The sequence below is a fragment of the Durio zibethinus genome, chromosome 2, assembly GCF_047325235.1.
Source record: "Durio zibethinus cultivar Kanyao isolate XHJ-2024 chromosome 2, ASM4732523v1, whole genome shotgun sequence".
In the NCBI taxonomy this organism is placed as follows: domain Eukaryota; kingdom Viridiplantae; phylum Streptophyta; class Magnoliopsida; order Malvales; family Malvaceae; genus Durio; species Durio zibethinus.
Window position 1 is genome coordinate 35962503 of NC_143163.1, and position 27409 is coordinate 35989911.

The window sequence follows — 27409 nt, forward strand, 5'->3', positions numbered from 1 at the left end:
TTTAAATTTGAATGTTTATCATATGCAGGTCAATGTACCTTGAATAAATTCATTATGTGCGGCTAATAGTTTTGATTGAATTTGATATTACAAGTTAAAATACATTAATTCAATTTGATGAAATACGAAAGACTAAACAAAATTATTTAAAAATATAAAATTAAAGATATATATCTTTTAATTTTGAAAAATAATTACTCATCTTAAAAATTCTTTATCTATATAAACAAGACGAGGATTACACAAAGAGAAATGCCGTATGCGCAGTAAAAAGCTTGAAGTGGATCGATTGTTTATGGATAGCGAAGCGAAGGACTCGTTCGTCCCCAAACAAACAAAAGAAAATACGTGAGGTTTTAAATTCTCCCCTATCCAATCGCACCCTCCCATCTCTCCCCCATTGCCATTGTACCTTCTCTCCTTTCCCCTTCCTTTCACTTTACACTCTCTAGAAAAAACAAAACAAAAGACAGAAAAAAAGGAATAAAACTATAAAAAAAGCGAGACACTGGTCACTTCCTCATTTTGCCAGCTTTGTGTTCTCAATAGTAACGCATTTTACTTTGATCTCTCCAACGAGTGAGCTCCATCGCCATCTCCCTCTCACTTTCTGTAATTCTTTTTATTCAGATTTAAGAGATTCTTAGGTAGACTGATAGATTGATTGATCGGAGTTGTATGTTTGGCAGAGAAAGAAACAAAGATGGTGTTCAAGGTCTCGAAAGTGCCAACCACGCCGTTTGATGGCCAGAAGCCTGGAACTTCTGGCCTCCGTAAGAAGGTTTTTTTTTTTCTTGTTTCTCTTTCTTCATTTCGATTAATTTGATCGATGTCCGATACCGTGGTCTCTCGTGTTAGATCACTCTGATCTGAAATGTTTGATCAATTTGATCCGTTTGATTGATGCATGCGAGTGCTCCTCATTGAATCGGATCTTATAAATTAAAATAAACTTCATTTTCATAGATTGAGATGTAATTCTAAAATATATAACAGAAAAAAGACAGGAATTATATCATTTTCGGTCCTGATTTATTTGCTGTGTTTGAAGTTTTAATTAATCCTTTTCTTTTCTATTTCAGATCTGAATGAAGTTCCTCTATTATTTAAATTTATGTAGTATTTGGTTTTCTTGATTGACAAAATTTTGTTCCTTGGTCATGAGGGGCTTGAATGTCAAGTCAGATTTTCTCCTACTTTACATGTTGAAGTAATGCCTAAAAATTTAATGCTTGATTCTTTTTAGTTCTATCTTATTCAGATCATAGTTTCTGTTTGTGATTTTAATAACTATATGAAATATGGTTTCAGGTAGTTTGTTTTATAGTAGTATTATTTTTCTATGTTTGAATGATTCTATAATTGTTTATGTAATGGATTCACATTGACCAGTACGATTTTCTGTTTTAATACTCTGGAACTGACGACAAAAAATAATACTACTTAATAGTTCTTACGATATTACTTATATTGGTTGCCAGTAGTCCATACAGTCTTCTTATGCTTGAGAGGTCTCTTGAAAAGTTGTCTTCATCATTGAAGTCCATTTTATAGTTGTTAGAGGAATTCTATTCCATTTTCTTTACTTAAAATTATATCAAAGTTTAGGTTATATGGACCTTGAGTGACATATGGAATGTAAACAATTTTCTATATTTTTCTTACAATATTCCTCTGCTTATTGCTTTACTTGTTTGTTTAATTGAATACTGTGTTTTTTTGACCTTTCCAGGTGAAGGTTTTTATTCAACCTCATTACTTGCAAAATTTCGTCCAGTCAACATTCAATGCCCTTACACCAGAGAAAGTTAGAGGTAGGGGTTTCTATTTATGCTACGCCTTTTTGTATGCTAAATGTACTTGGTCTTATTTATTTTTTATCTTTTGAGGCATAATGTGATTCTTTAAATATGCTCTTAGAAGCTTGGAATTGAGAATTGATTTGGGGTACATCAGCTTATGTGAGGCTTGCATGCAATATAAGCTTTGCAATATTAGGGATACTCTTATGAAATCGATGTTTGTGTGCTAAATATACTTGGGGTATATGCACAATTCTTTGGGTAGTTCGACAAAATGTTAAAGTTTTATCTTGAAAGATATTTAACTCATGTCAGGCAGAGACAATTTTATTTTTTTAATTTAGTTTTTCTAGTGAAGAAAACAAAGGGATCTTGCCTTTGTGTGCCTTGATAAAGCTGCCTCATCTTGTTTGGTGCAGGGCTTTTGCCAGATTTCCCCTTAACCTCATGCCCCTGGACTACATTTATTTAGGACCTTAGGTGGCTCTACCATACTCATAGTAGAGTTATACCAACCTTGAAAGATGCCTACTTCTTGTTTATGATTTTTTTTTTTTTTTTTGTGTACGTACACGAGAAGAGCACCATGGTTCAAATTTGAGATCTTTATCCTAAACCCAGCTAAGAATGACAAGAGTATTGCTATTTTTACCAAAGTGTTTACAGACACGTGGTACATTTCTATATCGCGTGCTAATTTAATCTCTAGCATCAGGGGCTTCACCCTATGCCCTGACAACATGCAGTTTTAATTTGTTGGAATAATGATTGTAGAGCATATTCAGCTCAACTTCTTTAGTTTTTCACCAGCTCTTTTGGTAGTTTGTTACTTTATTTTGGAATAAATCCATTTCTTATCTTGAAAGAGCGATTTTGAATCACAAAAAAAACGATGATATAACAATTAGTATTTTTTTTGTTACATGTCACTGTCTTAGATATTTCTTCTTTTCCTTGATCACATTCATTCAGTGGATTGCAATGGCTTTCTCTTATTTCTGTTCATGGTTAGGTGCCACACTTGTTGTTTCTGGTGATGGTCGTTATTTCTCAAAAGATGCTATTCAGGTACTGCAACTTTGAATCTAAATGGATAGTTATGTATTTTTAAATAAATTTTCTTAAACTATCACATGATGTTTCCACTACTTCTTTGTTGCATTTTCTACTTGCATGACATATTAATATTAATTGATACTGCTCACATGGGTGAAGTAGTCTGTTAATGTTCAAACCAGATACATTTTCTCTGGGAACCTTCTAACCATCATAAAAACATGTGTGAAAATAATCTCTGTTCAATTCAAATGTATCATGTTCGAAGCCCCTGATAATTTTGTTTGAATCATTAATCAGTGATTTTCTGTGAATTCTATTCAACCCCCTACCTTTTTCTCTTGAAATACTGCATTTTATGATCAAGTCAGTACTTATGATTAATAAGTTTCTCCAAGTATATGCTTAACAGAATCTAATGACAGACACACATGCATACACATTCACTCATACATAAATATATCATATTAAGAATGGGAAAAAATCTTTCTTGTTATTTCGTTAAAGGAGTGCTCTTCAAAATGATTCTTCTGTCAATGGCAAGTAATTAATCTTTATCTTGACTTTCCTACTGAACTTTGGTTGGTTTTAAGAGATCCAGGCTTCAAGCTTACCAATGTATTTGTGGTGGCTTTGTTTTAGTGGTTTTAGGCTTGGCTAGTTTTAGCTTGTTTAAACCTTCACTGGTTTTCCAATTATTATGATGTAATTTTGGTGCCCAAATTCTAAATCATATGTTCATAATAGATGCAATTGAGCTTCTTGAGTGGTTGCTTGTATTATGACATGTTCCTTTTGAAAATGATGCTATCATTTGGTGTCCTTAACCATCGTGTGAAATTGCTCAGTGAGGTAATGTGTTTTGTTAAATTGACAGATAATAATTAAGATGTCAGCTGCAAATGGAGTAAGGCGTGTATGGGTTGGTCAGAATGGATTGCTTTCAACTCCAGCTGTATCAGCTGTAATACGTGAAAGGGTTGGTGTGGACGTGAGTAATATTGCTCCAGTTGCATAAATCTAGATGCTATTATGTTTGTTTTCTTCTCCAGTATTGTGTTATAGTGAGAAGCTGGTCAATATGTTTAGTTTTGACATTTAGTTTTTGACAAAGTTAATGTTCTACTTCCAAACTTCAATTCAGGGATCCAAAGCAACTGGCGCCTTTATTTTGACAGCTAGTCATAATCCAGGTGGTCCTCATGAGGTAGGGCCTAACTGATTTTGTCTATTTTCTAAAAATGTATGCAACATTTCAAAGATGTATGATTACTTTGGCTTTTGTTTATTAATCTCAGGATTTTGGAATTAAATACAACATGGAAAATGGTGGACCTGCTCCAGAGGCTATCACCGATGAGATGTTTGAGAACACGAAAACAATAACTGAATACTTGATTGCTGAAGATCTACCAAATGTTTGTCTTGCATCCCTAGAACAATATTTTTCTTCTTTGTTCCTTATATCTTAATGCTGTCAATCTATTGCATAATCCAGGTAGACATTAGTGCAATTGGTGTCACAAGCATTGGGGGGCCTGAGGGACAGTTTGATGTTGAGGTTTTTGATTCAGCGAGTGACTACGTGAAATTGATGAAGTAAGTTATTTCTTCAAGTGAATATGTTTTTGCCTACTGTTTATGGACTGGCAACATCTTTTCAATAGTGATCTTTGTTCTTCTACTCTCCCATCCTTCTCTATCTCCTTTGATGGGAAATTTTTATTATTATTACAATTTAAAATCAAAATTAAGCTCCCCAAGTAAATCATTTGAATGGGCCAAAATTGTGACATAATTCCTCTTCCTATTATTCATAGCCTGATTGATTCATTCTGAGAATGTCAGGGTTTTAATTTTGGCACATATGGAAGCAGTCTAAATACTAAATCCTTTTGCCTCTATTGCCCAGGTCAATTTTTGACTTTGAGCTTATACGCAAGCTACTTTCTTCTCCAAAGTTTACGTTCTGGTATGTGGAAAGCCTTTTGCCTTTACTCACAGAAACATTATTTTGATTTTTCTGACATAGACTTTAGTTCTTGGTTGAAAGGTGTAACTCTTTCCCTTTGTATTGAAGCTATGATGCACTGCATGGAGTTGCTGGAGCTTATGCAAATCGCATCTTTGTGGAAGAGCTTGGGGCACAAGAAAGCTCACTGTTGAACTGCATACCCAAGGTCTTTTTAAGTTCTTGAAGAATTTTAGAGATTGATGATATGCTGCATCCCTGTTTAGCTGAATAGATTATACTTGTCATATTAATGCTTTGACTTGATACCCACCAGGAGGACTTCGGAGGAGGGCATCCCGATCCCAATCTGACTTATGCAAAGGAGTTGGTTGCCCGCATGGGATTGGGCAAATCAAACTCTGAAGTTGACCCTCCAGAGTTTGGTGCTGCTGCTGATGGTGATGCTGATCGGAACATGATCCTGGGAAAAAGGTACTGTTGCTGTCCAGGAAATCTACATAACATCTTAATAATAACTACACCTCCTAGGATTTGGTCTTACAACTATTTTTCTTTTTCAGTTTCTTTGTCACTCCATCAGATTCAGTTGCCATCATTGCTGCCAACGCCGTTGATGCAATTCCTTACTTTTCTTCTGGTTTGAAGGGAGTTGCCAGGTTTTTTATTGTACTGTTTAGCTTTTTTTTTTTTGCATAAACTGTTTTTAACCTGCCTCCTATTGGAACATTAAATTTCAACTAGTGCAAGTGTCCAGCTGATCCTTTCAAAACTATCAACTATGTTGGACTCACAAGTATAAAGATTATAAACTTAAAACGACTAACATGCTCATTGTCTCTAAAGCTTAACCAAAAAGGTGATGCTACATTTGAAACCAATACAAGGTGAAATGAATAGGTGAAATATATCCGTATCCCTTCTCTTTGACATGCTCAGGTGGATCCACATACCTGTGAGGAGAGAATAATACACACCTGTTACATCCAGCTCTTTCTCCTTTTATGACATCTCATGTCCTATCATAAAAATGGTTAGTCATGTTGCATAGGTTTAAAATGTGAAATTGCGAATGTCAAAAAAAGGTGGTTTGTGTTCAAGCCTGCACAATGTGCTTCTTCAAGCATCTAGAAACAACTTAATCCCGAATACAATTTTAATGTGATATTTTGGATCTAATTAAGATATAAAATTGCCAATGTATTTACATCTATTGCGCAATTAAAACTCTGATATTCTAATTGTTTTAATTTATAATCATCTCCAGTGAAATTGAAATTTAAGATTTATGTTCTGGATTTGCCGGTTGTAGGAGTATGCCCACATCAGCTGCCCTAGATGTTGTGGCCAAGCACTTGAACCTGAAATTTTTTGAGGTATTCCAAGGAAAAGGATTTTTGATAATTTTTCCAGATGGCTACTGTTTTTATTGTTATAAGGTAGCTATTTATCTATCCTCTGCTAGGTACCCACTGGCTGGAAATTTTTTGGCAATTTAATGGATGCTGGTTTATGTTCAATTTGTGGAGAAGAAAGTTTTGGAACTGGTAAATGTTTGATGTTCCAAATATGAAGCATAACTGTTTTACTTGGAACTATGAGAAACTTACAAAACATTCTATTTGTGGACAGGCTCTGACCATATACGTGAGAAAGATGGAATCTGGGCTGTTTTGGCTTGGCTTTCAATACTTGCATATAAAAACAAGGAAAATCTTGGTGGGGATAAGCTTGTGACTGTTGAGGATATAGTTCGTAAGCATTGGGCTACCTATGGTCGACACTATTATACTCGATATGACTATGAGGTATAACATTTTTGTGGTTCATTTCTGTGTTTGGCCATAAAAAATATTGAGAGTATCTAACTAATTCATTTTCTTTCATGAAGAATGTGGATGCTGGTGCAGCAAAGGATTTAATGGCATATCTGGTCAAAATGCAATCATCCCTTAATGAAATCAATATGTATGTATATAAAATATTTTAGAACCACTCAACCACTTCCTGGAATTATGCTACTGTTTTGTAGTTTTTTCTGGACTAATGTCATGGTCTTCTTGCGTTGTATTTTTTTGATTGCTTGAACATATTAAAGCCATACAACTTTAAGTGAGAGTAATTGCTGTAAATGGTGTTATCTTCTAACTAGTGGCTAAGTGCTGGAAACCGAATAAACCTTGTTCCTTTATCTGATTTACGGGGTTGCTGACAGTGCTGTAGTTATTCCTGCTAGTTTGATGGGCTCTTGAACTGGCTAAAGGCTTTCATTTCAGTGTTTGGTTTTACTTCAAATTATTTGTAAATATTTTTTTTTTCCAAAAACATAGGTTAACTTATAGGTTTAAAAAGTTTATAATCATCTTATTTAGTTGGTCTTTCCAACATTACTTAGGTTGCTGGGCTAAGTTGGTCTTGCTTTAATTTTGTATAAATTTTGTTTGTTTCTAGAGTACCTTTGAATCCAGCTTTATATTCTAAGTTTAGATTGCTTTGCCCAGAGTTGTTATGATACTTCCTAGTCCATTTCTCTGCAGAAAAATTATTGGTCCAATTATAGTTCATAAGAAAATGATGGCACTCTCATGACACTGTTATGTTTGTCTTACAAATGGTGCCTTTCTGCATTCTTCTCTGATTTTACTAAATGCTACTATATTACCGGGTCATTGGGGTATAGTCTAGAAGCTCTGCGCCTGTGCTGATGCTCAATTGGAGTCATGTCTCATACAACTTATAGACTTGCTATTTTTTGGACTTAATTTTGAAGATCTTATTAGGAATCAATGCCTACTGTTAAATTTTCGGAATGACATTAGTGAATTTGTTACTTTGGCAGTGCATCTGTTAAAATGGTTAAGCCTAAAGATTTTTCTTGGTTAATTATTTTAGTTTCCTTTGATGATCTTATTCTTTTTATCATACAGTATTGTGAAGGGGGCTCGATCAGATGTGTCAAATGTTGTCAATGCTGATGAATTTGAATACAAGGATCCTGTCGATGGCTCTGTTTCAAAGCACCAGGGTATCCGGTTTTTGTTTGAGGATGGATCACGATTGGTAAGTCATTATCCTCCTGTTTTTACTAACAAAAATTTATCTGAGCGAACCGTGTCATTCTCTAGTGCAGTGAAAAATATTTCTAGAGTTTATATGAAGTAACTTTAATTGAAACATTATTTATTTGATTTTACTCCCTGTCCATAGGTTTTCCGTCTCTCTGGAACTGGCTCAGAAGGTGCAACTATCCGTCTTTACATTGAGCAATATGAAAAGGATCCATCAAAAACTGGAAGAGATTCCCAAGAAGCACTTGCTCCTCTTGTGAGCATCCTTAAACTTCTGTCTAAATCGGTCATAGTTCCACTTTAGATAACTTGTATGTATATATGATATATTTAGACTGACTCTTGCTTTTGATATCAGGTGGAGGTTGCTCTAAAACTTTCTAAGATGCAGGAGTTCACTGGCCGATCTGCACCCACCGTTATCACATAGACTCCTACTGCTACAAGTTAAGGATTGTCTGATAAGACAAAGTACTACTTTGAGGAAAATAAACATAAATACACTGTTCAAATCCTGGCTAGATAACCTACATATATATATATATATATATTTGTCATTATGCATCCGTACCATGAGTATCATAAATGACAGATAATACTCATCAAAATTTTTGACAGGGTTCATAAAATAATTTGAATGTTCTAGCATTACTTGGCATCGATGCCTTCCTGATACTCGTATCCCGTCTCCAATTTTCTTTTTGGTTGAATTGTCTCCAAAATTTCGTTTCTATATGTTTGGCGGTTCAAGATCGTACATGTAAATTAGAAGTGTAATCAAGCCTGGCTAATAAAGTTTTAGGTACAAGCTCGGCTAGAGTAAAATACGTGAAGTACGAGCTTGCTTGAGCTTTGCTTCAGCTTTACTTGCTTGAACCCGATCTAAAAACATAATCGAGCTGTTTGAGCTTGCGTTGATTTGATTCAAATGTCATTAACTTAATTAAGGATCCTTTGAGACTCAAACTGGATTATACTAAATAATTCACCATTCATTTCAGATTGAATGTTCAATTTTTATTTGGCATGAAGATTAAGAAAACCGTGTTGACTTTAGTGGTTTTATAATTTTAAATAAAAAATTACAAAATTGATTTTTATAGCTTTTAATGCCAAAAAATAATTATTAATATGAAATATATAAAAAGTAAAAGTTGTAGGTGTTGGAAAAAATAATATAGTATTAGAATAACTCAGAAAAGAAATTAAGGTGTACATTTATTTTCGATAGGAAAGAGTACTTAAAAATACTAAAAAATTTGAAATCTTGATAAAGCTTGAGAGCTATTTAAATCGATAATTACAAAATTCAAAATCTTTATAAAGCTTGAAAATTACATAAATCGAGTATTACAAAACTGGAAAATAGATTGATTTGTCATCGAAATGGTATAAGTTGGAGTTTCAGCAATTGACAGTATCTTAACTCATTTACATCTTAATCTAAGTCAGATTTAGTAAGTTGTTTATCCAAGCTCGCAATAACTAATTTATAAATATTTATAAAATACTATATTATTATTATTATTATTATTATTATTGTCCCTATCTATTTGCAAATTTAATACAATCCTTCGATAAGTCTCAAGTCTCATCCTAATGCAGAGATTACAACACTTAAATTAGTCAACATTTGACAAGTCTATAATCTCATCTTGATACGGAAGTCATAAATAATAAATTTGTAAGTATTTATTTGGAACATTAGATTATCAAATAATCGAGCCTTTTTTTAATTAATTAATCAACATACGACATGGCAGGCTTCTAATTGACGTGTTTATCATGAAATAATAAAAGTAGAGTTCAAAACCATAAAAATATAAATTATCAATAATTATATAATTTGTTAATAAAATATATATTTTTTTTATTTTAATGATCAGGATTTAAATCAAAGACTTATGTTTCTTTGAATGGGGCTTAAGATTGTGAATAATTATAAATATAAGAGGATTAAGAGATAAGGATAAGAAAAGTTAAGGCAGCCAAATGTTTGTGGAGTGGGCAACTCTGCTTTCCAAGTGCTGTATAAAACCTAATCAATTCAACTAGTTATTTTGATTCTTAAAACGACGTATCAAACCTTCAATTGTTGATGATGAGACTATCTGCCTAATGGATACCCTTTTTTGTCAAAAAGGAGAAAAAGTGTAAAAAGCAAAAGGATTATTGACGAATGACCAACAAGACTTAAGTTAAGCATGTTCATGAAAGCTATATCTAATTTGTAATTTAATTTTGAGACTGATTCTCAAAACATTATTATATGGACTGTATGCACGACAACATGATTGACATAATCTATGTATTGTGAGGCTTCATTATCTACAGTTCTTTATTTAATTTCAAATTCCTTATTATATTACTGTGTTTATATTAATGTTTTCATTCTTGAAAAAAAAAATAAAGAATTTAAAAATCCATTAAACAAATAAGTTGACCTCCCTTGATCTGTCATTAGCTACACACACACACACACACACATATATATATATAAAAGAATGATAAATTTATATAATGTAAAATTTTTTAGTTTTATATATTTTTTAATCATTGATTTTAATAAATCTAAAAGATGAGTTTTTTTTTTTTTTTTTTACTTATCTCTCTCATATTTTATATCTATATATTAAAAATTAAAAGTTAGAAAAATATACAAAATTAAAAAATTTTTATATTGTGTAAGTTGATCTCTCCTCATATTATATATATAGGAGAGATCAACTTATATGGTATAAAATTTTTTTAATTTTATATATTTTTTAACTATTGATTTCAATAAAAGATGAGATTAATTTTATTTTATTTTATTTTTCTCATATTTTGGATCTATTAAATTTAATAATTAAAAAAATGTGTAAAATTAAAAAAAAATTATATCATGTAAGTTGATTTCTACTCATAGGGATCAACTTACATGATGTAAAACATTTTTAGTTTTACATATTTTTTAATTATTAATTTTAATAGATTCAAAAAATAAATTTTTTTATTTTTACTTATCTTTCTCATTTCTTATATTTATTAAAATCAAAGATTAAAAAAATGTATAAATTTTTTTAATTTTATATTATATAAATCGATCCCTTGTATCATTTATGTTATTGGATTCGGGTTGTCGGACAATGACATAAGTATACGCTCAATGTTTTAATTATTTTTTCATATATAATTTAGAGAGTAGAAATTTCATACCTACATCCATAAAATTCGTGTTTATATTAAAAAAATAACGAGTCAATGCAGTATAGACCATCACGTTGAGGACTTTCTTCTCAGGGAACTTTTTCTTGGGAAAATCTGAAAAAGGATGACTCGTGATTATCCACATATGACTGAAATTATGGTCACGAGTGATTAAAAAAAAAAGTCATTAGAAAGCAAGCCAATACACGTGAACAATAAAAATAGTGAAAGGGAGCAGCTAGCTGCAACATGTTTCAATATCATCTAACGCAATTGACTTCTACCTTAATTGTATTTCTAATTTGTACGCAATATTCATCAAAAAAGCCAATCACTTGATTAAAATACAAAAGATGAAGTTGTTATACAAGCCATCGTATTTATTATTTCATTTCTTCATAAATACTAGCAGTAATAGTACATGTTTCATGAAATTCAGCATTAATTAATTCCAATTCTACAACTTTTCTTTTTCTTCACTTTGATAAATTCATGTAGCGTATCTTACTTTTTTTTTTCCAAAAAAAAAGAGCAGATAGATTGCTTCACTTAATCATAGATTAAAATAAAATGTACTGTGCTTAATAGAATAAGACAATTCGACCTAATATTTTATTTTTGTCCTAGTTTATCCTAATTCGATATTATAAGTATATTGATTTTTCACCAATAATTGAGTTATTTTGTCTGTAACTATTGTATATTTAATTTCATCCATAAATTTATTTTTTCTCTGTAAGAAAAAATATCAATAAAAATGCTAATTATTACTGTTCATATGTTATGATACGATGTGAATATACAGCAGCAATTCGTTATGAACAGAGGATGAGATTCCATTGATACAAAGCCAATTCCATTTTAATATAAAAGTCAAGTAATTAATTAACACAAACTATACGACAATTTCTTCAACATTTGGGTCACTTTCCTATTCATATTTTCAAAATGCTGGAATCAACCTCAACCCCATCAAAAATATATCATAGTCCAGCATCAAATGGTACTCCGGTGCCTGGAATCCAAGCATTTCCGGCCAGAAAATTCCCAACAGTGAATTTTCCGGCTTCGGCGGCTGCTATGACATGATATCCACCCCATTTCACCCTCCCACTAGTACTTGCACCGGCACCGGTGTTCATATACTCAGCATAGTAAAGAGTACTTAAAGCAAAACCTCCACTCCATGGTAACCAACCTTCCGCATCTATCAATCCATCCAAAACACACTTCATGAACACAGTTCTTGAATATTTCTGCCATGGTCTCCCCAAATAACTCTTGAACGAACCTTGAACAGCCCTCATATCTGACGACGCCATGACGCGTGAGTTGTGGATGATTGTGCCCGTATTCTCATTGGGATCGCTTCTTGCTTGTGCTGTCACGGTGTTCTTTTGGCCGCTCATTGGTCTACGGATGTAGATGTTACAGTTTTGAAAAACAGCAACAGCGTCACCAAATATGAAGTCTATGGTTCCATATATGTCACAGTCACGATAGAATTGGCGTTGAGAGTAGACATATAAGGTATCCTGGTAACCTTTGAAGCTGCAGCGGTAGAAGACTGAGAAATCGGAGCCGGACCGGACGGCTACCGCTTGGTGTTTTTGGGGTCCGGCCGTGTTTTCAAAGGTCATGTCTCGAGCTATGAAGCCTTCACCCGCAACACCTGAGAGAAGAAACAAAATTCAGTGAGTAAACCAAATGACATGGATTATCGATTAATTATGTGTGGAAAAGAACAGATGTTTGTCAAAAAGAAAGAAAAAGACGTTTATTTACCTTTTACTATTATTTTTACATATGTTGTATGGTACTGTGGGGGGTTGTTGGTGAAATAGGAGACATGCATAAGAATTAATATGGAATATATTGCAAAAATTTTGACTTGAGATAAATTTGCATGAGTGTGTTTTAATTTGTTATTTAAAATTTTAACATTGTTCCTTAATTCTCTTTCTCTCTCTCTCTTTGTCATTTTATTTAAGTTAGGATAATAAACACGATAATGATAATTATTGTCTTGTAAAATTTGCTCTGTTTTTAATAAACATGTTTTTTTGTTTTGACAAACATGTGTCTTTGTCGTTTTGCCAAGCAGGATGTATCCCATCAAAACCAAGATTCTTGTAAGTTTTTATTTAGCAGTATTTTTTTTTTAATTTCATAGATAAATATATAAATAAAAGTTAATTGTAAAACAAATGTACACAATAAAATTTAAATATGCATGTTTCATTAAAGAGCTTACCAAAAGTTGCTGAACGAAAAGTTGTAGTAGTTTGAGCATTCTCGTTACCAGTAATAACAGTGGCTTCAATTCCATCCCCAATTAACATTATATTTTTAGCTGACCTCTTAATAACCACATTTTCCCTGTAAACTCCAGCTTTTACGTATATAACAGTTCTTTTGCCCCCACCAGCTGCTGCCACTGCCTCGGATATGGTCTTAAAGTTACCAGAACCGTCTTGAGCCACCACAATATCAGCTTTTGGTGCTGCACCGGTTTTTTGCAAGAGCTTTCGATCAGCAGCCGAAAGCCAAGATGGAAAGCCATGGGCAAGCAGGCGGCGATTGCCAACTTGTTTAGCAAAGTTACTATGGGTAGAAGAGGATGTAACAGTGGCCTTATTTATGGCCAGGGAATTGCTAATCAACTTTGAAAAGTTGCCTAACATGGATGGTAAGGTTTGTAAATGAGTGGCCAAGTTGAAGTCAATGAAGCCGTTTTGGCAGGTTTGTTGGTTGGCAATTGCAGCACTTAACCAGGTTTGAGCATCTATTGGATTGTTAGTGCTCATTGATTTATTAAGATGCTTAACGGTGTCTTCATAGAGTTCCAAGCAATCATTCCAAGCCAACTTGGCTCGTCCATCGAATGAACTCAAGTCCATCTCTGAGACAAGCTGGTGAGCTCGAACTGCTTGGTTCAGGGTCACCTGAATGGCAAGGTCACGGAAAGAGAATTTGGTTTGATCAAGGCTTGCTGCAACATTAATACTATTTCCCATGAAATAGTTGCAGACTTCAGGGTACGGGGTTTGGCTACATGATGTTATGGTAGCACTACTAGCACCATTCACAAAGTTCCCTAGTGGAAAGATGAAGAAATGGGCTAGGAGAAATGCTCGGAGGACAAGCTTATCCATGAATATTACTCAAGTTTTGCCTAGAGAGGAGCTATATAGAAATTTCTAAAGTTTTCCAAGTTTGAATTGATCAGAAGAGAGGGAGTGCAGAGGGGTTTATATAGGGCTAGAAAGGGCTTAATTTGGTAGGACAAAATATGAAATTGTGAATGGGGTTTAGGGTTTGTTCAAAATCAAAATGGGAATTGGGGCCGTGCATGATGTTTACTTGAAAACAGAATCTATGCGACTTGCTTTGTGGTTCAGAATTTATGGTTGTTTTTCAATGCCACCTAAGGGTTTTCATTTCAGTAAGACTAAATTAGGCCATTTGGTTCTGCCATTTTTATCATTTTCATTTTTTAAATATTATATACATTTTTAAAGATTTATATTCGATACACTATCAATTTATAGATTTTATACACTATCAGTGAATAAGATGATGACATTTTATTAATGAAATAAATCAGATGATATCATTTTATTAATAGTAAATTTTTTAAAAAATATTAATTTTTGTATATTTATTTTAAAAACTGATATTTACTCATTAATGAGATAGCATGTACATTCATTGTATACGTTCACATAACTTTTATATGAGATGAATGCATATACCATTGTTATTTTTATTTTCATAATTTATTTTCTTCTTGTTTTATTTTATTACTTTACTAAAGTAATGGAGATAATAACAAATAATAAGATGGTGAAAACATTGAGTCTTAAGTCATTAGTCTTTGCATCCCTATTAACTTTAGTAATTGGTCAGCTATAAGGGACAAATGGACGAATTTTCCAAGCAATTTAATTAGACCACAACCTTTTCTTACATTATTATGTGTTCCTTTCGTTTTTGTTTTTGTTTTTTTCCTTTTACAACATGTCAAAGCTTCTTTCAGGGTTTTCTTGGAAGAATTAAATTATTTTAATTGGACCATAACTTTTTCTTACATTATTGTATAAAAGTTCCTTATAGTCATAATCAAATGTGTCTTTGATAATTTTTTCTCGAGAGGAGAAGTCTTTCTTATTACTTAAGAAAATTCTAGATATATATTGGATAATTGTATTATATTATTTATAGAAATTATCATATTTATTGACAGTGAAATTTTTAAATTTTATTGTCAGAATTAATAAAATGATATATATCTCTAACTAAGATCTAATAAAAAATAAACAATAAGTAAAAAAATTAAATATGTGATAATATCTTAATCCCACTTATACAATTAAAAAAATTGTCATGTTACTAACTATATAAAAGCAAACTTAATTTTTTTTAAACATCAAATCATTAATTCGAAATTTGGTAGCTTTGGTCAACAAATAAGGACACATATTCACTTATTGACTCTATTGCCCCCTTGAAGCACTTAAAAAGTAAATAAGTTTTTATATTTGATGAAGAATCAATTTATACAATATAAAATTTTTTTAATTTTACATATTTTTTAATCGTTGATTTTAATAAATTTAATGGATGAGATTAAATATTTTTTTATTTTTTAAATTTATTAAAATTATGAGTTAAAAAATAAATAAAATTAAAAAAATTTTATACTGTATAAATTAATCTCTCTTCTATTTATAATTGGCTTATCTTTTAGCTTTATCATCTTATTATAGGAAAATACAATAATAATAATAATATTTGGTAGCCAATATAATGCCAAACATCATTTTATTTGTGTCTGAAAACCTTTTAAGCCGTAATATTTCTTCAATTTTATTAGAAGCACATGAAAAGATACATATGGACCAAAAATTTTTTCAATGGCAACAACCATATAAATTATAACGTGAACGAAACGAAATTTGAGAGGTTCCGAATCTCTTAATATTTAGGCCTAAATCACTTATCACTATCGGCATTAATTGTCATTAGATATAGAAGTTTCGATATTAAAAAATTAGTCCAAAACCACCACATATAGATTACCAAACTCATACGAAAAAACTCGTGAAAATTTGGGTTCCTGATTGGGAAATTTCAGATTTTCTTCTCATCTCTTGGTTTGGGTGAAATAGATTTGATTTAGAAGTGGTTGTTGGGAGGCCTTTTTATTGTCAAAACTTATCTCAATGCCACTCGGCTTTTTTTTGGGTTACTGTTTTATATCAATACACTCGTCATGCCTTCAACCGCATATATACTATCTTCATGTATCTTTGAATGCTTCTAACTTTCATTGTCCTTTCTTTTTTATTGTTTGTTTTGTTCAAATCTTTTGGTTTATACTTGAAAGAATCAGTTCCCATTACGTAATTATTATTTTTTTTTACGAAAAGATCGTAATATAAAAATAAAAAATTTACAAATGTTGAAGATTTAGGTTTTTTCATGATTAACTCATGATTACATTAATTCAGCATGTCGGCCACTGCCTCCATCCTAGAAAAGAAAAGTCATCTACCTACTAATTAATTACAAATTCCTTGGTAAATATTGCTATATATAATTGATTTAATTTGGTTTCATTTATAAGTTAAAACATTTGTAACAACTAACAAATCCTTAATTGTTGTTCTAATAAATGAGACATTAGCCTAATATATTAGCTATAAAATTAACAAATTAGAATTGATTTATTCAAAAATAGTAAAATTCTTATGCGACCGTATCTGTTCTTTATAATTAATCTTATAAAATTGTTATAATTACTATTATTGTATGAGTCATTAATGTCTATGCATTGCGTTATATAGATTAGATGCAAGACGTAACAACTAATTTAATATTTCTGACGTGGAACAAACAAAACAATGACATAATTGTTATTGGTTTTGAGTAAAATTTTTTTTTGTTCAAAATAAATTGCTTGAAATTATAAAATAATGAACTTTCCCTTTATCACCATCAATTGGGTTTTTATTTTTCTGTTTTTTAATGGAAGGCTGTGTTTGTTATGACAGGCAATAGAAGAGACAATTAGATTAATTTTTTCTACGGATTGCTTTTTCTTTTCTTTTTTTATTTTCGCCAAGGGAAAAGATAATGGATGGGGTTATCAAGTACTGATAAGACGATATTAGACGTTGCTAACATTATAATCCACAAATATAAAGCTTTGTTCGAAGGACGTCCCAACTTACAAATAGACCGGCGCAACCACATTGTCCACCAAAATTATAAAATTAAATTAAATTATTTAAACAATTTAATTAATTAGTTTACATCCTTCTGTCTATTTGATTTTAATTCCTTCTTTGTCTTTGTTGAATAAAGTAAAATAATGGTTAAATCAATCTAAAAAGAGCACAGTAAATCAGATAAGTACAATTTTGTTTTGGGGACGAAAAACCAATCGATGGAATGATGTAATTAATGAAAAGATATTTGAAACGTAATTAAATTAGCCCAACTTGCCCGTCAATTTCAATTAATTAAGCTCGTGTTCTTTCATTTTAATCATCTAATAATTCATCAACTTTCATTAAAAAAAATCATCAACTTGAAATTCTGCCCACTTTCATGTATATTGTGGAAAATTAGTAATAATTTAATTTGCTTGAAAGCGTCATTTTAACGTCAAGAATTTGAGATTAATAACCAAAGCGGAGATGTTTTTAGTTTAAATATTGAAAATGGTTACAAGTTAGTTTAGTACTGTTTTGGGTCAACTAATGTTGCAAGGCAATTCAAGTGGGCGTTTTTTATTTTCTATAGGTCCACGGGAACCTTGGGTTGAAATACTCAAGTGATGGTTATAATATTAGTTATCAAAATTATATATATATATATATATATTTATGAAAATCTAACGTAACTTTTTGTTTTTGTTTAAGGAGAGAGAAACTTGAACCAAATTATTTAAGTAGGAATCAATGTAGTACTTACTGTTAAATCAAATGTTCAAATAAAGCTATTGAGTTGTGTGTGTCTTAAGCTAACGGTGGTTTCTTCCTTTTATAGGGCTTTTCCAACGGCCGCTTCCATGATCTTTGCAACTTCTGCCACTGACGAAGGCCGAAGTAATGACTAGTGGAGGTCTTTTACACATAACACGCTGACCATCTCATCTTCTCCCTTGATATTTTGCTAGATATTAGGAGTTTGATCACCATTGGCTTGATTGATCGCTTTTCTTGGCTGACTTGGATTTAATCCCCTTTGAATCATCTTTATAGATTTTTAGTAACTGATTTGGATAAAATTTGTAACATGTCTTCCATTAATTGGCCTTAAGATCTTTGAGTTGGCCAAAAATATCCACCTACTTAATTATCCATCAAATAAAAATAGCAATTGGCCGACTTTGATCGAAATAGGATATTAACCATTAGTGTTTTTTTTTTTTTTTTGAGTAATTTAGTTAGTAGAATTCTTAATTTAATATTTACGTACAGAATGAACACATCTGTACATAAAAGTTTAGATAGAAAGAAAATAATACCATAATTACTCAACTAAGAAGAGCTTCAATGACTTTGTCTTTCGCATGTAGGAAATATAGCTCACAGAATATAATTCAAAAGTATAATTGAAAGCTACTCATTATTCCTCGCAGTTGCGTCCAAGCAGACCGTACGCCCAAATGGACTTGTTATAATCTTTCTCCATAATTATAACAAAACGACGGGAAATAAGCTTTCAGCAAATTGACTCTTAAGCTTTCAAAACCTTATTGTCCTTTTTCTCTTTGTACTTAATCATCCTTAGCCAAAATAGTTTCTGCATGAAAATGACATTATTAATGTCTCACTGTTTTATCTTTTAAGGGGTTTATAGTTTGATGATGTTTGCAATTCAATTCTTTTAAGCAACAATTTGGCTCAAAAAGCTTGATTGTATTCCTTATGATTAAGTTATAATTCGAGACCTTTCGATTCCTTTATACGACAACTTCTTTACTTTATCTTGCATTTTTAATATTTCTCAAATTGGATAATAATCATAAACTTGATTGTTTCTACTACATTTTCTTGAGTATTGATAAGATAATACTATATGCAAAATAATGCTATATTTTTTTACGTGTATAAAACCTTTCTCATATGATAATGAATAAAAAGAAGGGTCATGCAAATTTCTTGTTTAATTATTTTATTTTATATTCTTTTAAGCTAATCCTTATGAATAACTCTACTTCTTCTATTTTAAGTTTTGAATAAGAAACTTTCAAATTAAGATCTCATTTTTTTTTATAATTATAAACGTGATCTTAAGTTTTAACTGTTGAGAGAATCATAATATTCCATTGATGATATTTTTGTTTAAATATGAACCTTATCCTAATTAACATTAAGATAATTAATACTCAAAACTTCAAAAGTCAATAACAAGATACATTAGTGATCATTTGCTTAAAAGCTATCGAAAACTAAAATTCCATCAAGTGTTGAAGGTTACCATTTACCAAGCATTCTCCATTTTTTTTTTCTTTCCTTTGTCTTGTGTATCTGGCTGGCATAATTAGACTAGTTCAACTTAATAATGTTAATTAATTACTGTGCAATAATTAGTCATATAATTTCTCTTTAATTATTCCCATTGCTTTGCTTTTAATGACACATTTTGTGTAACTCAATGCCATCATTAGTCAGAATCAGTTGTATATATCACCAGGAGTTGGTAATTTCCATACGTTCGATGGAAGATAGTCGCCATTTTTTTCTTGGCTGTGATGCTTTGTCAAAGTCAGGCTAAAGTTAGTGGTGAAAGTACCCTCGAGACGTTTTAGCAGAAACCCTTTTCCCTTTGTTTTTTTTTTTTGGCCAATCTTTTCCCTTTGTTTGAATTCATCTTTCCAATAATCATTTGGAAAGTTCTTCAAAAGTATTAATAATTACTTTCTTTCTACAAAAAAATTGGTTTTAGCTCGTAATCTTCTATTCGAAAACCATGCTTCTTTCTTTTTTTTTTAACAAAATGATCATAGTTTGAATATAAAAAAAAATTATAAATATTGAAATTTGAATATTAAACATATTAAATATAATTTTTTAATGTATGAATCAAATGAAATAAATCAAGTTTGTGATCATGCTTTTTTCAACCACTAAAGCCTCTACAAATGATTTTTAAAATTGTAGGTTGAAACTGTTAATTAATCAATTAAATTCCCCCAAACAATATAATTAATTGGATTTATTTATATGTTCTGATGGACCAAGAAGTAACCAATTTAAGAACATCTTTATATGGCCCAGATGAAGAAAAAATAATGTAGCCTAACGTGGGAGTGGGACTTATTGTTAAAACAAGTCTAGGATATGAAAGTACATTGAAAAATTGGAGGCTGAAAATTTTTGGCATAAGCTCAGATATTTCTTTTGCTTCCTTACTGCAAACAAAGGAAGAAAAAACGAAGTATCTATTTCACTTTTTTTTTTTATCTGGTATATATCTACTGCACTTTTTTTTTTCTTTTCCCGTTGTTCCAATCTATTCAACAACATTTCCAATATTAAAATCAAGCTTCTCCAACAATGCATATCAGTGTAAGATTTGACATCTATATCATGGCTGTTCTTAAAGAGTACAATTGTGATGAACCTCATCAACTTATCAAAATTATTCAACTATATAGTGGATTTCACATCGGTGTGACACTGACACGTGTATTATTTTAGGGAATATGTATATTTATTACATTTAGAATAGGTTTTTTTTTTCTATTTTTATTCATATTTGATGATAAGAAGGCCTAACAAAAGATCCATTCACGCATGAAGTTGGAAGGTAGAAATAAGGTTATCGCTTTTAACAGATATATATACATACATATATATAATATATATATTTCTAGCTGGAATAGGAAACCAAAAGGGAAAATTAAGTCACTTTCTTCGTTCAACTGATCAAAATGCTAAGGATAGGAAATAAGTCCTATAAGAATCATTACTATTTTCTTTGGAATGGAAGACCAGAAGGGGATTTGAACATGAAGTTTGTCTTAAATGCCAAAGGGTTTTATAGTTGCAATTGATGCTGTCATTCTATAAAGATATTAATATCCACTGATTACCATCATTAAAATTGTGTTTTACACTCGTATTGGAAAGAGAGAAAATTGATAAATTTTTTGAAACTCTGACCGTCTGATCAGTTTGACAAACTCACAAAAATCATCGTACTTCTTTTCGCAGTTTGTGACTTTTGTAACAGGTTTTATCATGCTTCTTTGGATAAATGAAATTACTAGCTAGTAAAAAAAAAAGCCCTACATTTTGACAATACATTTAGCAGCTTGTAGATGTCATAGAAGTTTGTTTAGCTCGCTCGTGCAAAGGTAAATGACCCTCAATGGCTGCTTCTCTTAATGATTTCTTCCTTAATCCTTCAGGTGTTCAAATTCCCAAGTTCCAATACCTCTGTTAAAAGTCGAGTATCAGCTTCTTGGTCATGCTCCTTTGGTAAAGCAAATGCTGTTAGTTGGTGTCTGAAAGAAGAAATTCGACCATGGAGACTATGGGAGATATTTTCAGCCATTGATTCTCTGCTTGCAGAGGCAGCAAATGTAAGTTTGACAAATGTACTTCGTGAGGCTAATGGGATGACAGACGCTTTAGCAAAACTGCAAAAGGCTGGGATGGATCGATCTGACATGTTTATTACTTGGTGATAATTAAAGTTGTAAACGAATAAAATTTTTGATAAATCGTTCGTAAATATTATATTTGTTTATTAAATTTAACAAATAATTTTAAGTAGTATTTTTATATTTGGTTATTATAAAATTCGTACACAAACAAAAATTTGTTTGATTATTTATGTTTGTAAATAAATTCGTTTAAAATTCATTTAAAATCTTATCATTTATTGTTCATTTATTGTTGGTTTATAATAATAATAATAATAATAACAAATTATATTTTTAACTTTTATTTTAAGATTTATTTATATTTGTTTAAAATTTGTTTATTATTCATAAATAAGTTCATTTATATATGTTCCTAAATATATTTATTTAATATTTATAAACAATTTATTTAATTTAATCAAATTAAACACAAATCGAATGTGATTATTTTATTATTTAAACGAATTGAGTTTTATTGATTGAAGTAATTTTTTGTCAAACACAAATTAAATCTGAACACCTATAAAAATAAATAAACAAACTATAAATACATATTCATTCATTTATATTTAATTCGTTTATAGTCACAAATTATAATCAGATATTTTTTTAGAGGATCAGTTTTCTATAATTGTGCTAAAGAATTGCTTTGATGTATCTACATGATATGGCCATATCTGCTGTACTGGTGTTTTGCATTGGATGAGAGTATCTTAATCTCATCCGAACTATGTTTTGATCGATTAATAAAAATCTTACTGATTTAGCAAAAAAAAAAAAAAAAAGAGGGAGTGTTACGCGACCATTCAGGGACATTTAAAGGGTTTTTTTTTCCCAAACACATTGCCATTGAGGATTATAAGTTTGCTCAGTTTGTGGCAATCAAAGAAGCAAATTCCATCGCTGTCGACGGGCTTGCTAAAGCAGTGATATCCCGATCTCAAGACTTTGTTGTCTAGTTGTAACTTCTTTTCTTTTGGTTGACTGGCTTTTCTTTTCCAATTGTTGTGGGATGTCCACTGTTCTAAACGAATTCTTTCCCTAGTATCTAATAAAACCTCATGCCTTTCAAAAAAAAAAAAAAAAGTCCATGGAATATTGTTTTTTAGTTTGTCGAACAAGTTAATATCATTATTTATTTATATATATATATATATATATATATATATTAAGAGAAAAAGAGGGATGCAATTATATCGATGTAAAATTAAATTAGTTTTACACTCTTTCATAATTTTTTAAACAATTTATATTTGTTTAATCAGATTGTTATATTTCATGTTATTTGCATGTGGATTATTCACGTTAAATTTTGAATTAATTAAAAACATTTTATTATTTTTATATAATAAAAATTTCAATATACATATATATATATATTAAAAAAAATTCTTCATCAATATGATAAAAATATCATATTAATTTGAATATTTTATATACACGATGAATATGATTACGTTGTTAAATCTATTATTGATTTATTAAAATATTATTCATACATAAAATTTATAAAAATATGTAAAACTAATGAAATTTAAAATATATATAACTAACTAGTTTTACCGTGATATAACTTAATCCTCTTATAGGTTGGTACTATCAATTATCAAACGTCTCCGGTAGGCCTAGGAGAGGTTAGACTAATCGGTAGGCCTAAGAGATAATAATCTCCAAAATTATTAGTATATTTCCATCTCCTTCTCCTTTTATTTTTTCTTTGGGGGCCTTCATATAAGCTTAGAAATCAGAAGCCTAAGTGTCGTTATTGAATGAAGTTTAGAAAAAGATAAAAGTTTCGCATCCCATCCCAAAAATAATAGATTTTTTTTTTCAAATCGAATAAATATAAAAATTTTAGATTGAAGATGTAGATTTAAAAATAATCAATTTGAGACTTAAGTAGAGATTTTTTTAATTAGATTGAATTTGACAAAATACGAACTTCAAAAAATAATTTAAAATCTTAATTAGATTTGTACCTTATAAAATTTCAAGTGGGTCTCCCCAATTTGATTCATATCCAAATCCAACTTCCAAACAAAATCAAAATATATATTTAAATTTTAAAACAAAAATGGAAATCCTACCTGCCAAATCTTGTTTTCACCAACAACCAAATATGAAGAGCAACCATATTTTTATATTGAAAGAAAAGAAAAGAAAAAGATAAACCAAAAGTTATGAAGAGCAAAAACATGTTGCTGGGCAGAAAGAGAAGAGATGGAAATCAAAAGCCCAATATTAGTACTGGGCCACAAGGCAAACCAATTTCCTTGCACTATGGGCTGACATTTGTCTGGGTGAGATCGTCAAGGAGATAGATCCAATCCAACTTCTATAACAATTCCCAAGCCATCAATTTACGACACCAATTCCTTAACAACAAATAGTCAAAATTATTTTTTTTTGCATTTTTTCTCCCTAAATAAAAGAAAATTGGAAAGAAATTCAAATTTATTTTTCTATTTTATTTTTATAGCCAATTATTTTCTTTGTCAGTGTTCTTTTTTTTAATATATATTTTATAATGAGCTCATTAGCCTGCACATAGATGGGCTTTGCATTGAATTGGAAATTAATGAGTTAGTAGACCACTAAGATCAAGGTTAATCGGCTACCAGCACAAGGTTGGCTGGTTTTTTTTTTTTTTTTTTTTTTTGTGGGAGAGGGGGGCGGGGACAAAAAGAGCCAAAGCCAGGATTACAAGTGTTAAAGAATAAATCTACAATCTTATATGAAATCCACTTCTTAAATTGTCTTAAATTTAGGGTTTAATACTCCTTTTATATATATATATATATATATATATAAATGTGAATCTGTTAATACATCGTTTTTGCGTTTGGGTTTCAAAATATAGCTTTGGGCGTAAATGCTTTTGAACGTATTTTTATTTGTATTAAAAACATTTTTTGACAGCTAAAAGCACTGCCCACCACTTCCTTTTTTTACTTCGGAAATATTTTTCTTTTTTACCCAACCCAAATAGTGGGTGTGGCCAATTCTAATAACTAAAATTTACTTTAAAAAAAAAAAAAAAAAAAAAAAACTCAATCCACGTTGAAAATAGACTCACCCCAGTAATATTTTGGGTTCATAATTTCGTACATAAAAAAATAAATAAATAAACAAAAAGAAAGAAAGTAACACTAATGACAGCTTCCAGTCCTTGAAAGTAGAAATACGTATGTTTGTGGAAGAAGCCGTTTATCGATTTTGTTTGGGACCCAATGGTGGATTTAAATGGAAGAATGCAAAATAAAGGTTTGAATCTCGTGAACCCAGGAGCAAGCTGGTCCCAGCTAATTGCTAAGACATGAACAAGAACCAAGTCTTTCTATTTTGTCCTTTAACAAGCAACAACCAGATCTTCTAGTCTATTCATAATTCACGGGTCTGCTCATGTCCCTTTACAAAATTCCAAAGCTTCCAGTCAGATAATAAATCCAGCCTATCCATCTTCCAAAACAGACCTAACATTTGTTGCCGTCCCTCTTCATCATTACCCTCTTTTGCAGCTGTTTAATAATTTATGTCATGGGATCTGTTCTTCATACGTTAAGCCTTCTTTTTCTTCTTCTTCTTCTTTTTTGTCGCAGTACTTTTTTGGTTAGTTGCTGATATATAATGCATAGATACTTCTCATATTATATATATATATATATATATATATGTTGCCAAGACATTTCTTTCTCGTGCATGCAATTCTATGCATGTGACTTCTTATACATATGTATATGAATTGTAGAGTTCAATCTTCGGAATTATTATTATAAATTATATATAAAATAATATAAAAGATATCCTCTCATACTCTACAATTCAAGTGTTTAACAATAAATGTTCTCCAGGCCTTGGCGACTGTTATTTTTCTATATACCATAAACGAACACTAGGTGGTTTTATTTTTCTCTATATCTTTGTTCGTTGGTGGCCCCCAATTGTGCTGAAGCTCTAAAGAAACGTGATCGAAATTGCCAATATTTAGTGATAAAATATTTTAATTTGTTCGAGGTTGAATTGCATTTGCAATACCAAAAATATTCACCGCTTCAACTACACTTATATGATTATTATTATTATTATTATTATTATTATTATTATTATTATAACATACATAATTATAAGATAGTAATAACTGATGTGGACACTTAGGTGAATTTTTTTTTTTCAACACGTAAAATAATTCTTAAAATTTTTTATTATGATGACATGTAAGATATTTATTAATTTTAAATTATTTATAAAAAATATATTTTAAAAATTAGTAAATTATCTAAAATTTTAAAATTAATTCAAAAACTAATTTAAATTTTAATAAAATTTCTTTTTTCTGTACGTTACCTCATCTCAATTTAAAACTAATTTTAAACCAATTGATCTTTTTTAACTTATTTGGAGTTAATATGAATATTTAAATTTATCACAACTTTTAAAAATATTATTTAATATCTTTAATATTTTTTGTAAATAATCTCTACATTATCTTTAATTTTTAAATGTATTACACAAAGGAAATGTGAAACAAATATATAAATACTAGAACAACTTTATGAAAGTTTCTCTTATACATCACCTCATCTCAATTTAAAATTAATTTTAAAGTAATTTATCTTTTTTTAATTTATCTATAGTTAACATGAACATTTTAATTTATCACGACTTTTAAAAATTTTATTTAATATCTTTAATATTTTTTATAAATAATCCTTACATTATCTTTCGTTTTTAAATATATTTCACAAAGGAAATGAGAAAAAATAAATAAATGCCAAAACAACTTCAAAAAAGTTTTTTTTATACATCAAGTTTCTCCTATACATCACCTTATCTCAATTTAAAATCAATTTTAAAGTAATTTATCTTTTCTAATTTATTTGCAGTTAATATGAATATTTAAATTTATCACAACTTTTAAAAATATTATTTAATATCTTTAATATCTTTTATAAATAATTATTGCATTATCTTTAATTTTTAAATATATTTCACAAAGGAAATGTGAACAAAAATATATAAAAACTAGAACAACTTTAGGATAGTCCTTATTGTTAGTAGTTATTAGTTATATAGTTTTTTCAATGTCTCATTAAGCTAAACATATTTTTTTTACTATTAATTTAATCTTTCTTTTTATTAGTCTATTCTTGCTATAGGAACTAACATACTTTTTGTGATAATAGATACTATTTCACTCAACATACTATTCACTATATAGGAATGAGGCACTATTTCAGTAATCATACTATTCACTTCATCATGTAAGATTTTTTTTTTTTCAAATCAACTATAATATTTTTTTAGTTGTAATATTTTTAGAAAAAACTACAAAACTATAAAAACACATATATTTTTATATTTTTACCGATGTTGTCTGCAGACGTTTTATTTTTTTATTGATTATTCACTAAATTAGATAATATATTTTATCTTTTAATTGATTATTTATTCAATATTATTTATTCGTATAAAATAAAAACGAAACTTTGATTAATTAATGTAATAGAGCTATGTGCCCTAAACATAACCTTATGTATCGGCTATATATTAGTGAATAATTTCTCAACTCATATCTTCATTATGAAATATAAAACATAATTTCAAATCAAGAGATTATCTTTTATAAAAAAATAAAATTGAAAAGAAATAATTTAAA

General features: G+C 30.0%; 2 protein-coding genes across 2 annotated transcripts; one reads left to right on the plus strand and one right to left on the minus strand.

Moving 5' to 3' along the window:
- Positions 1–254: 254 nt before the first annotated feature.
- Positions 255–8573, plus strand: LOC111318069 (phosphoglucomutase, cytoplasmic). The gene is made up of 19 exons (XM_022920703.2): positions 255–579; positions 690–781; positions 1733–1814; positions 2815–2870; positions 3736–3849; positions 4003–4065; positions 4157–4276; positions 4357–4457; positions 4771–4830; positions 4939–5038; positions 5147–5304; positions 5394–5489; positions 6143–6206; positions 6296–6377; positions 6463–6638; positions 6722–6798; positions 7758–7890; positions 8038–8154; positions 8257–8573. The coding sequence occupies exons 2-19, from the start codon at positions 704–706 to the stop codon at positions 8326–8328; spliced, it is 1749 nt and encodes a 582-aa protein (XP_022776438.2). The 5' UTR covers positions 255–579; positions 690–703; the 3' UTR covers positions 8329–8573.
- Positions 8574–11859: 3286 nt separating this feature from the next.
- Positions 11860–14515, minus strand: LOC111318071 (Plant invertase/pectin methylesterase inhibitor superfamily). Its single transcript, XM_022920706.2, has 2 exons — positions 13342–14515; positions 11860–12759 (listed from the first exon to the last, which is right to left on the minus strand). The coding sequence occupies exons 1-2, from the start codon at positions 14240–14242 to the stop codon at positions 12071–12073; spliced, it is 1590 nt and encodes a 529-aa protein (XP_022776441.2). The 5' UTR covers positions 14243–14515; the 3' UTR covers positions 11860–12070.
- Between the last annotated feature and the right edge of the window lie 12894 nt (positions 14516–27409).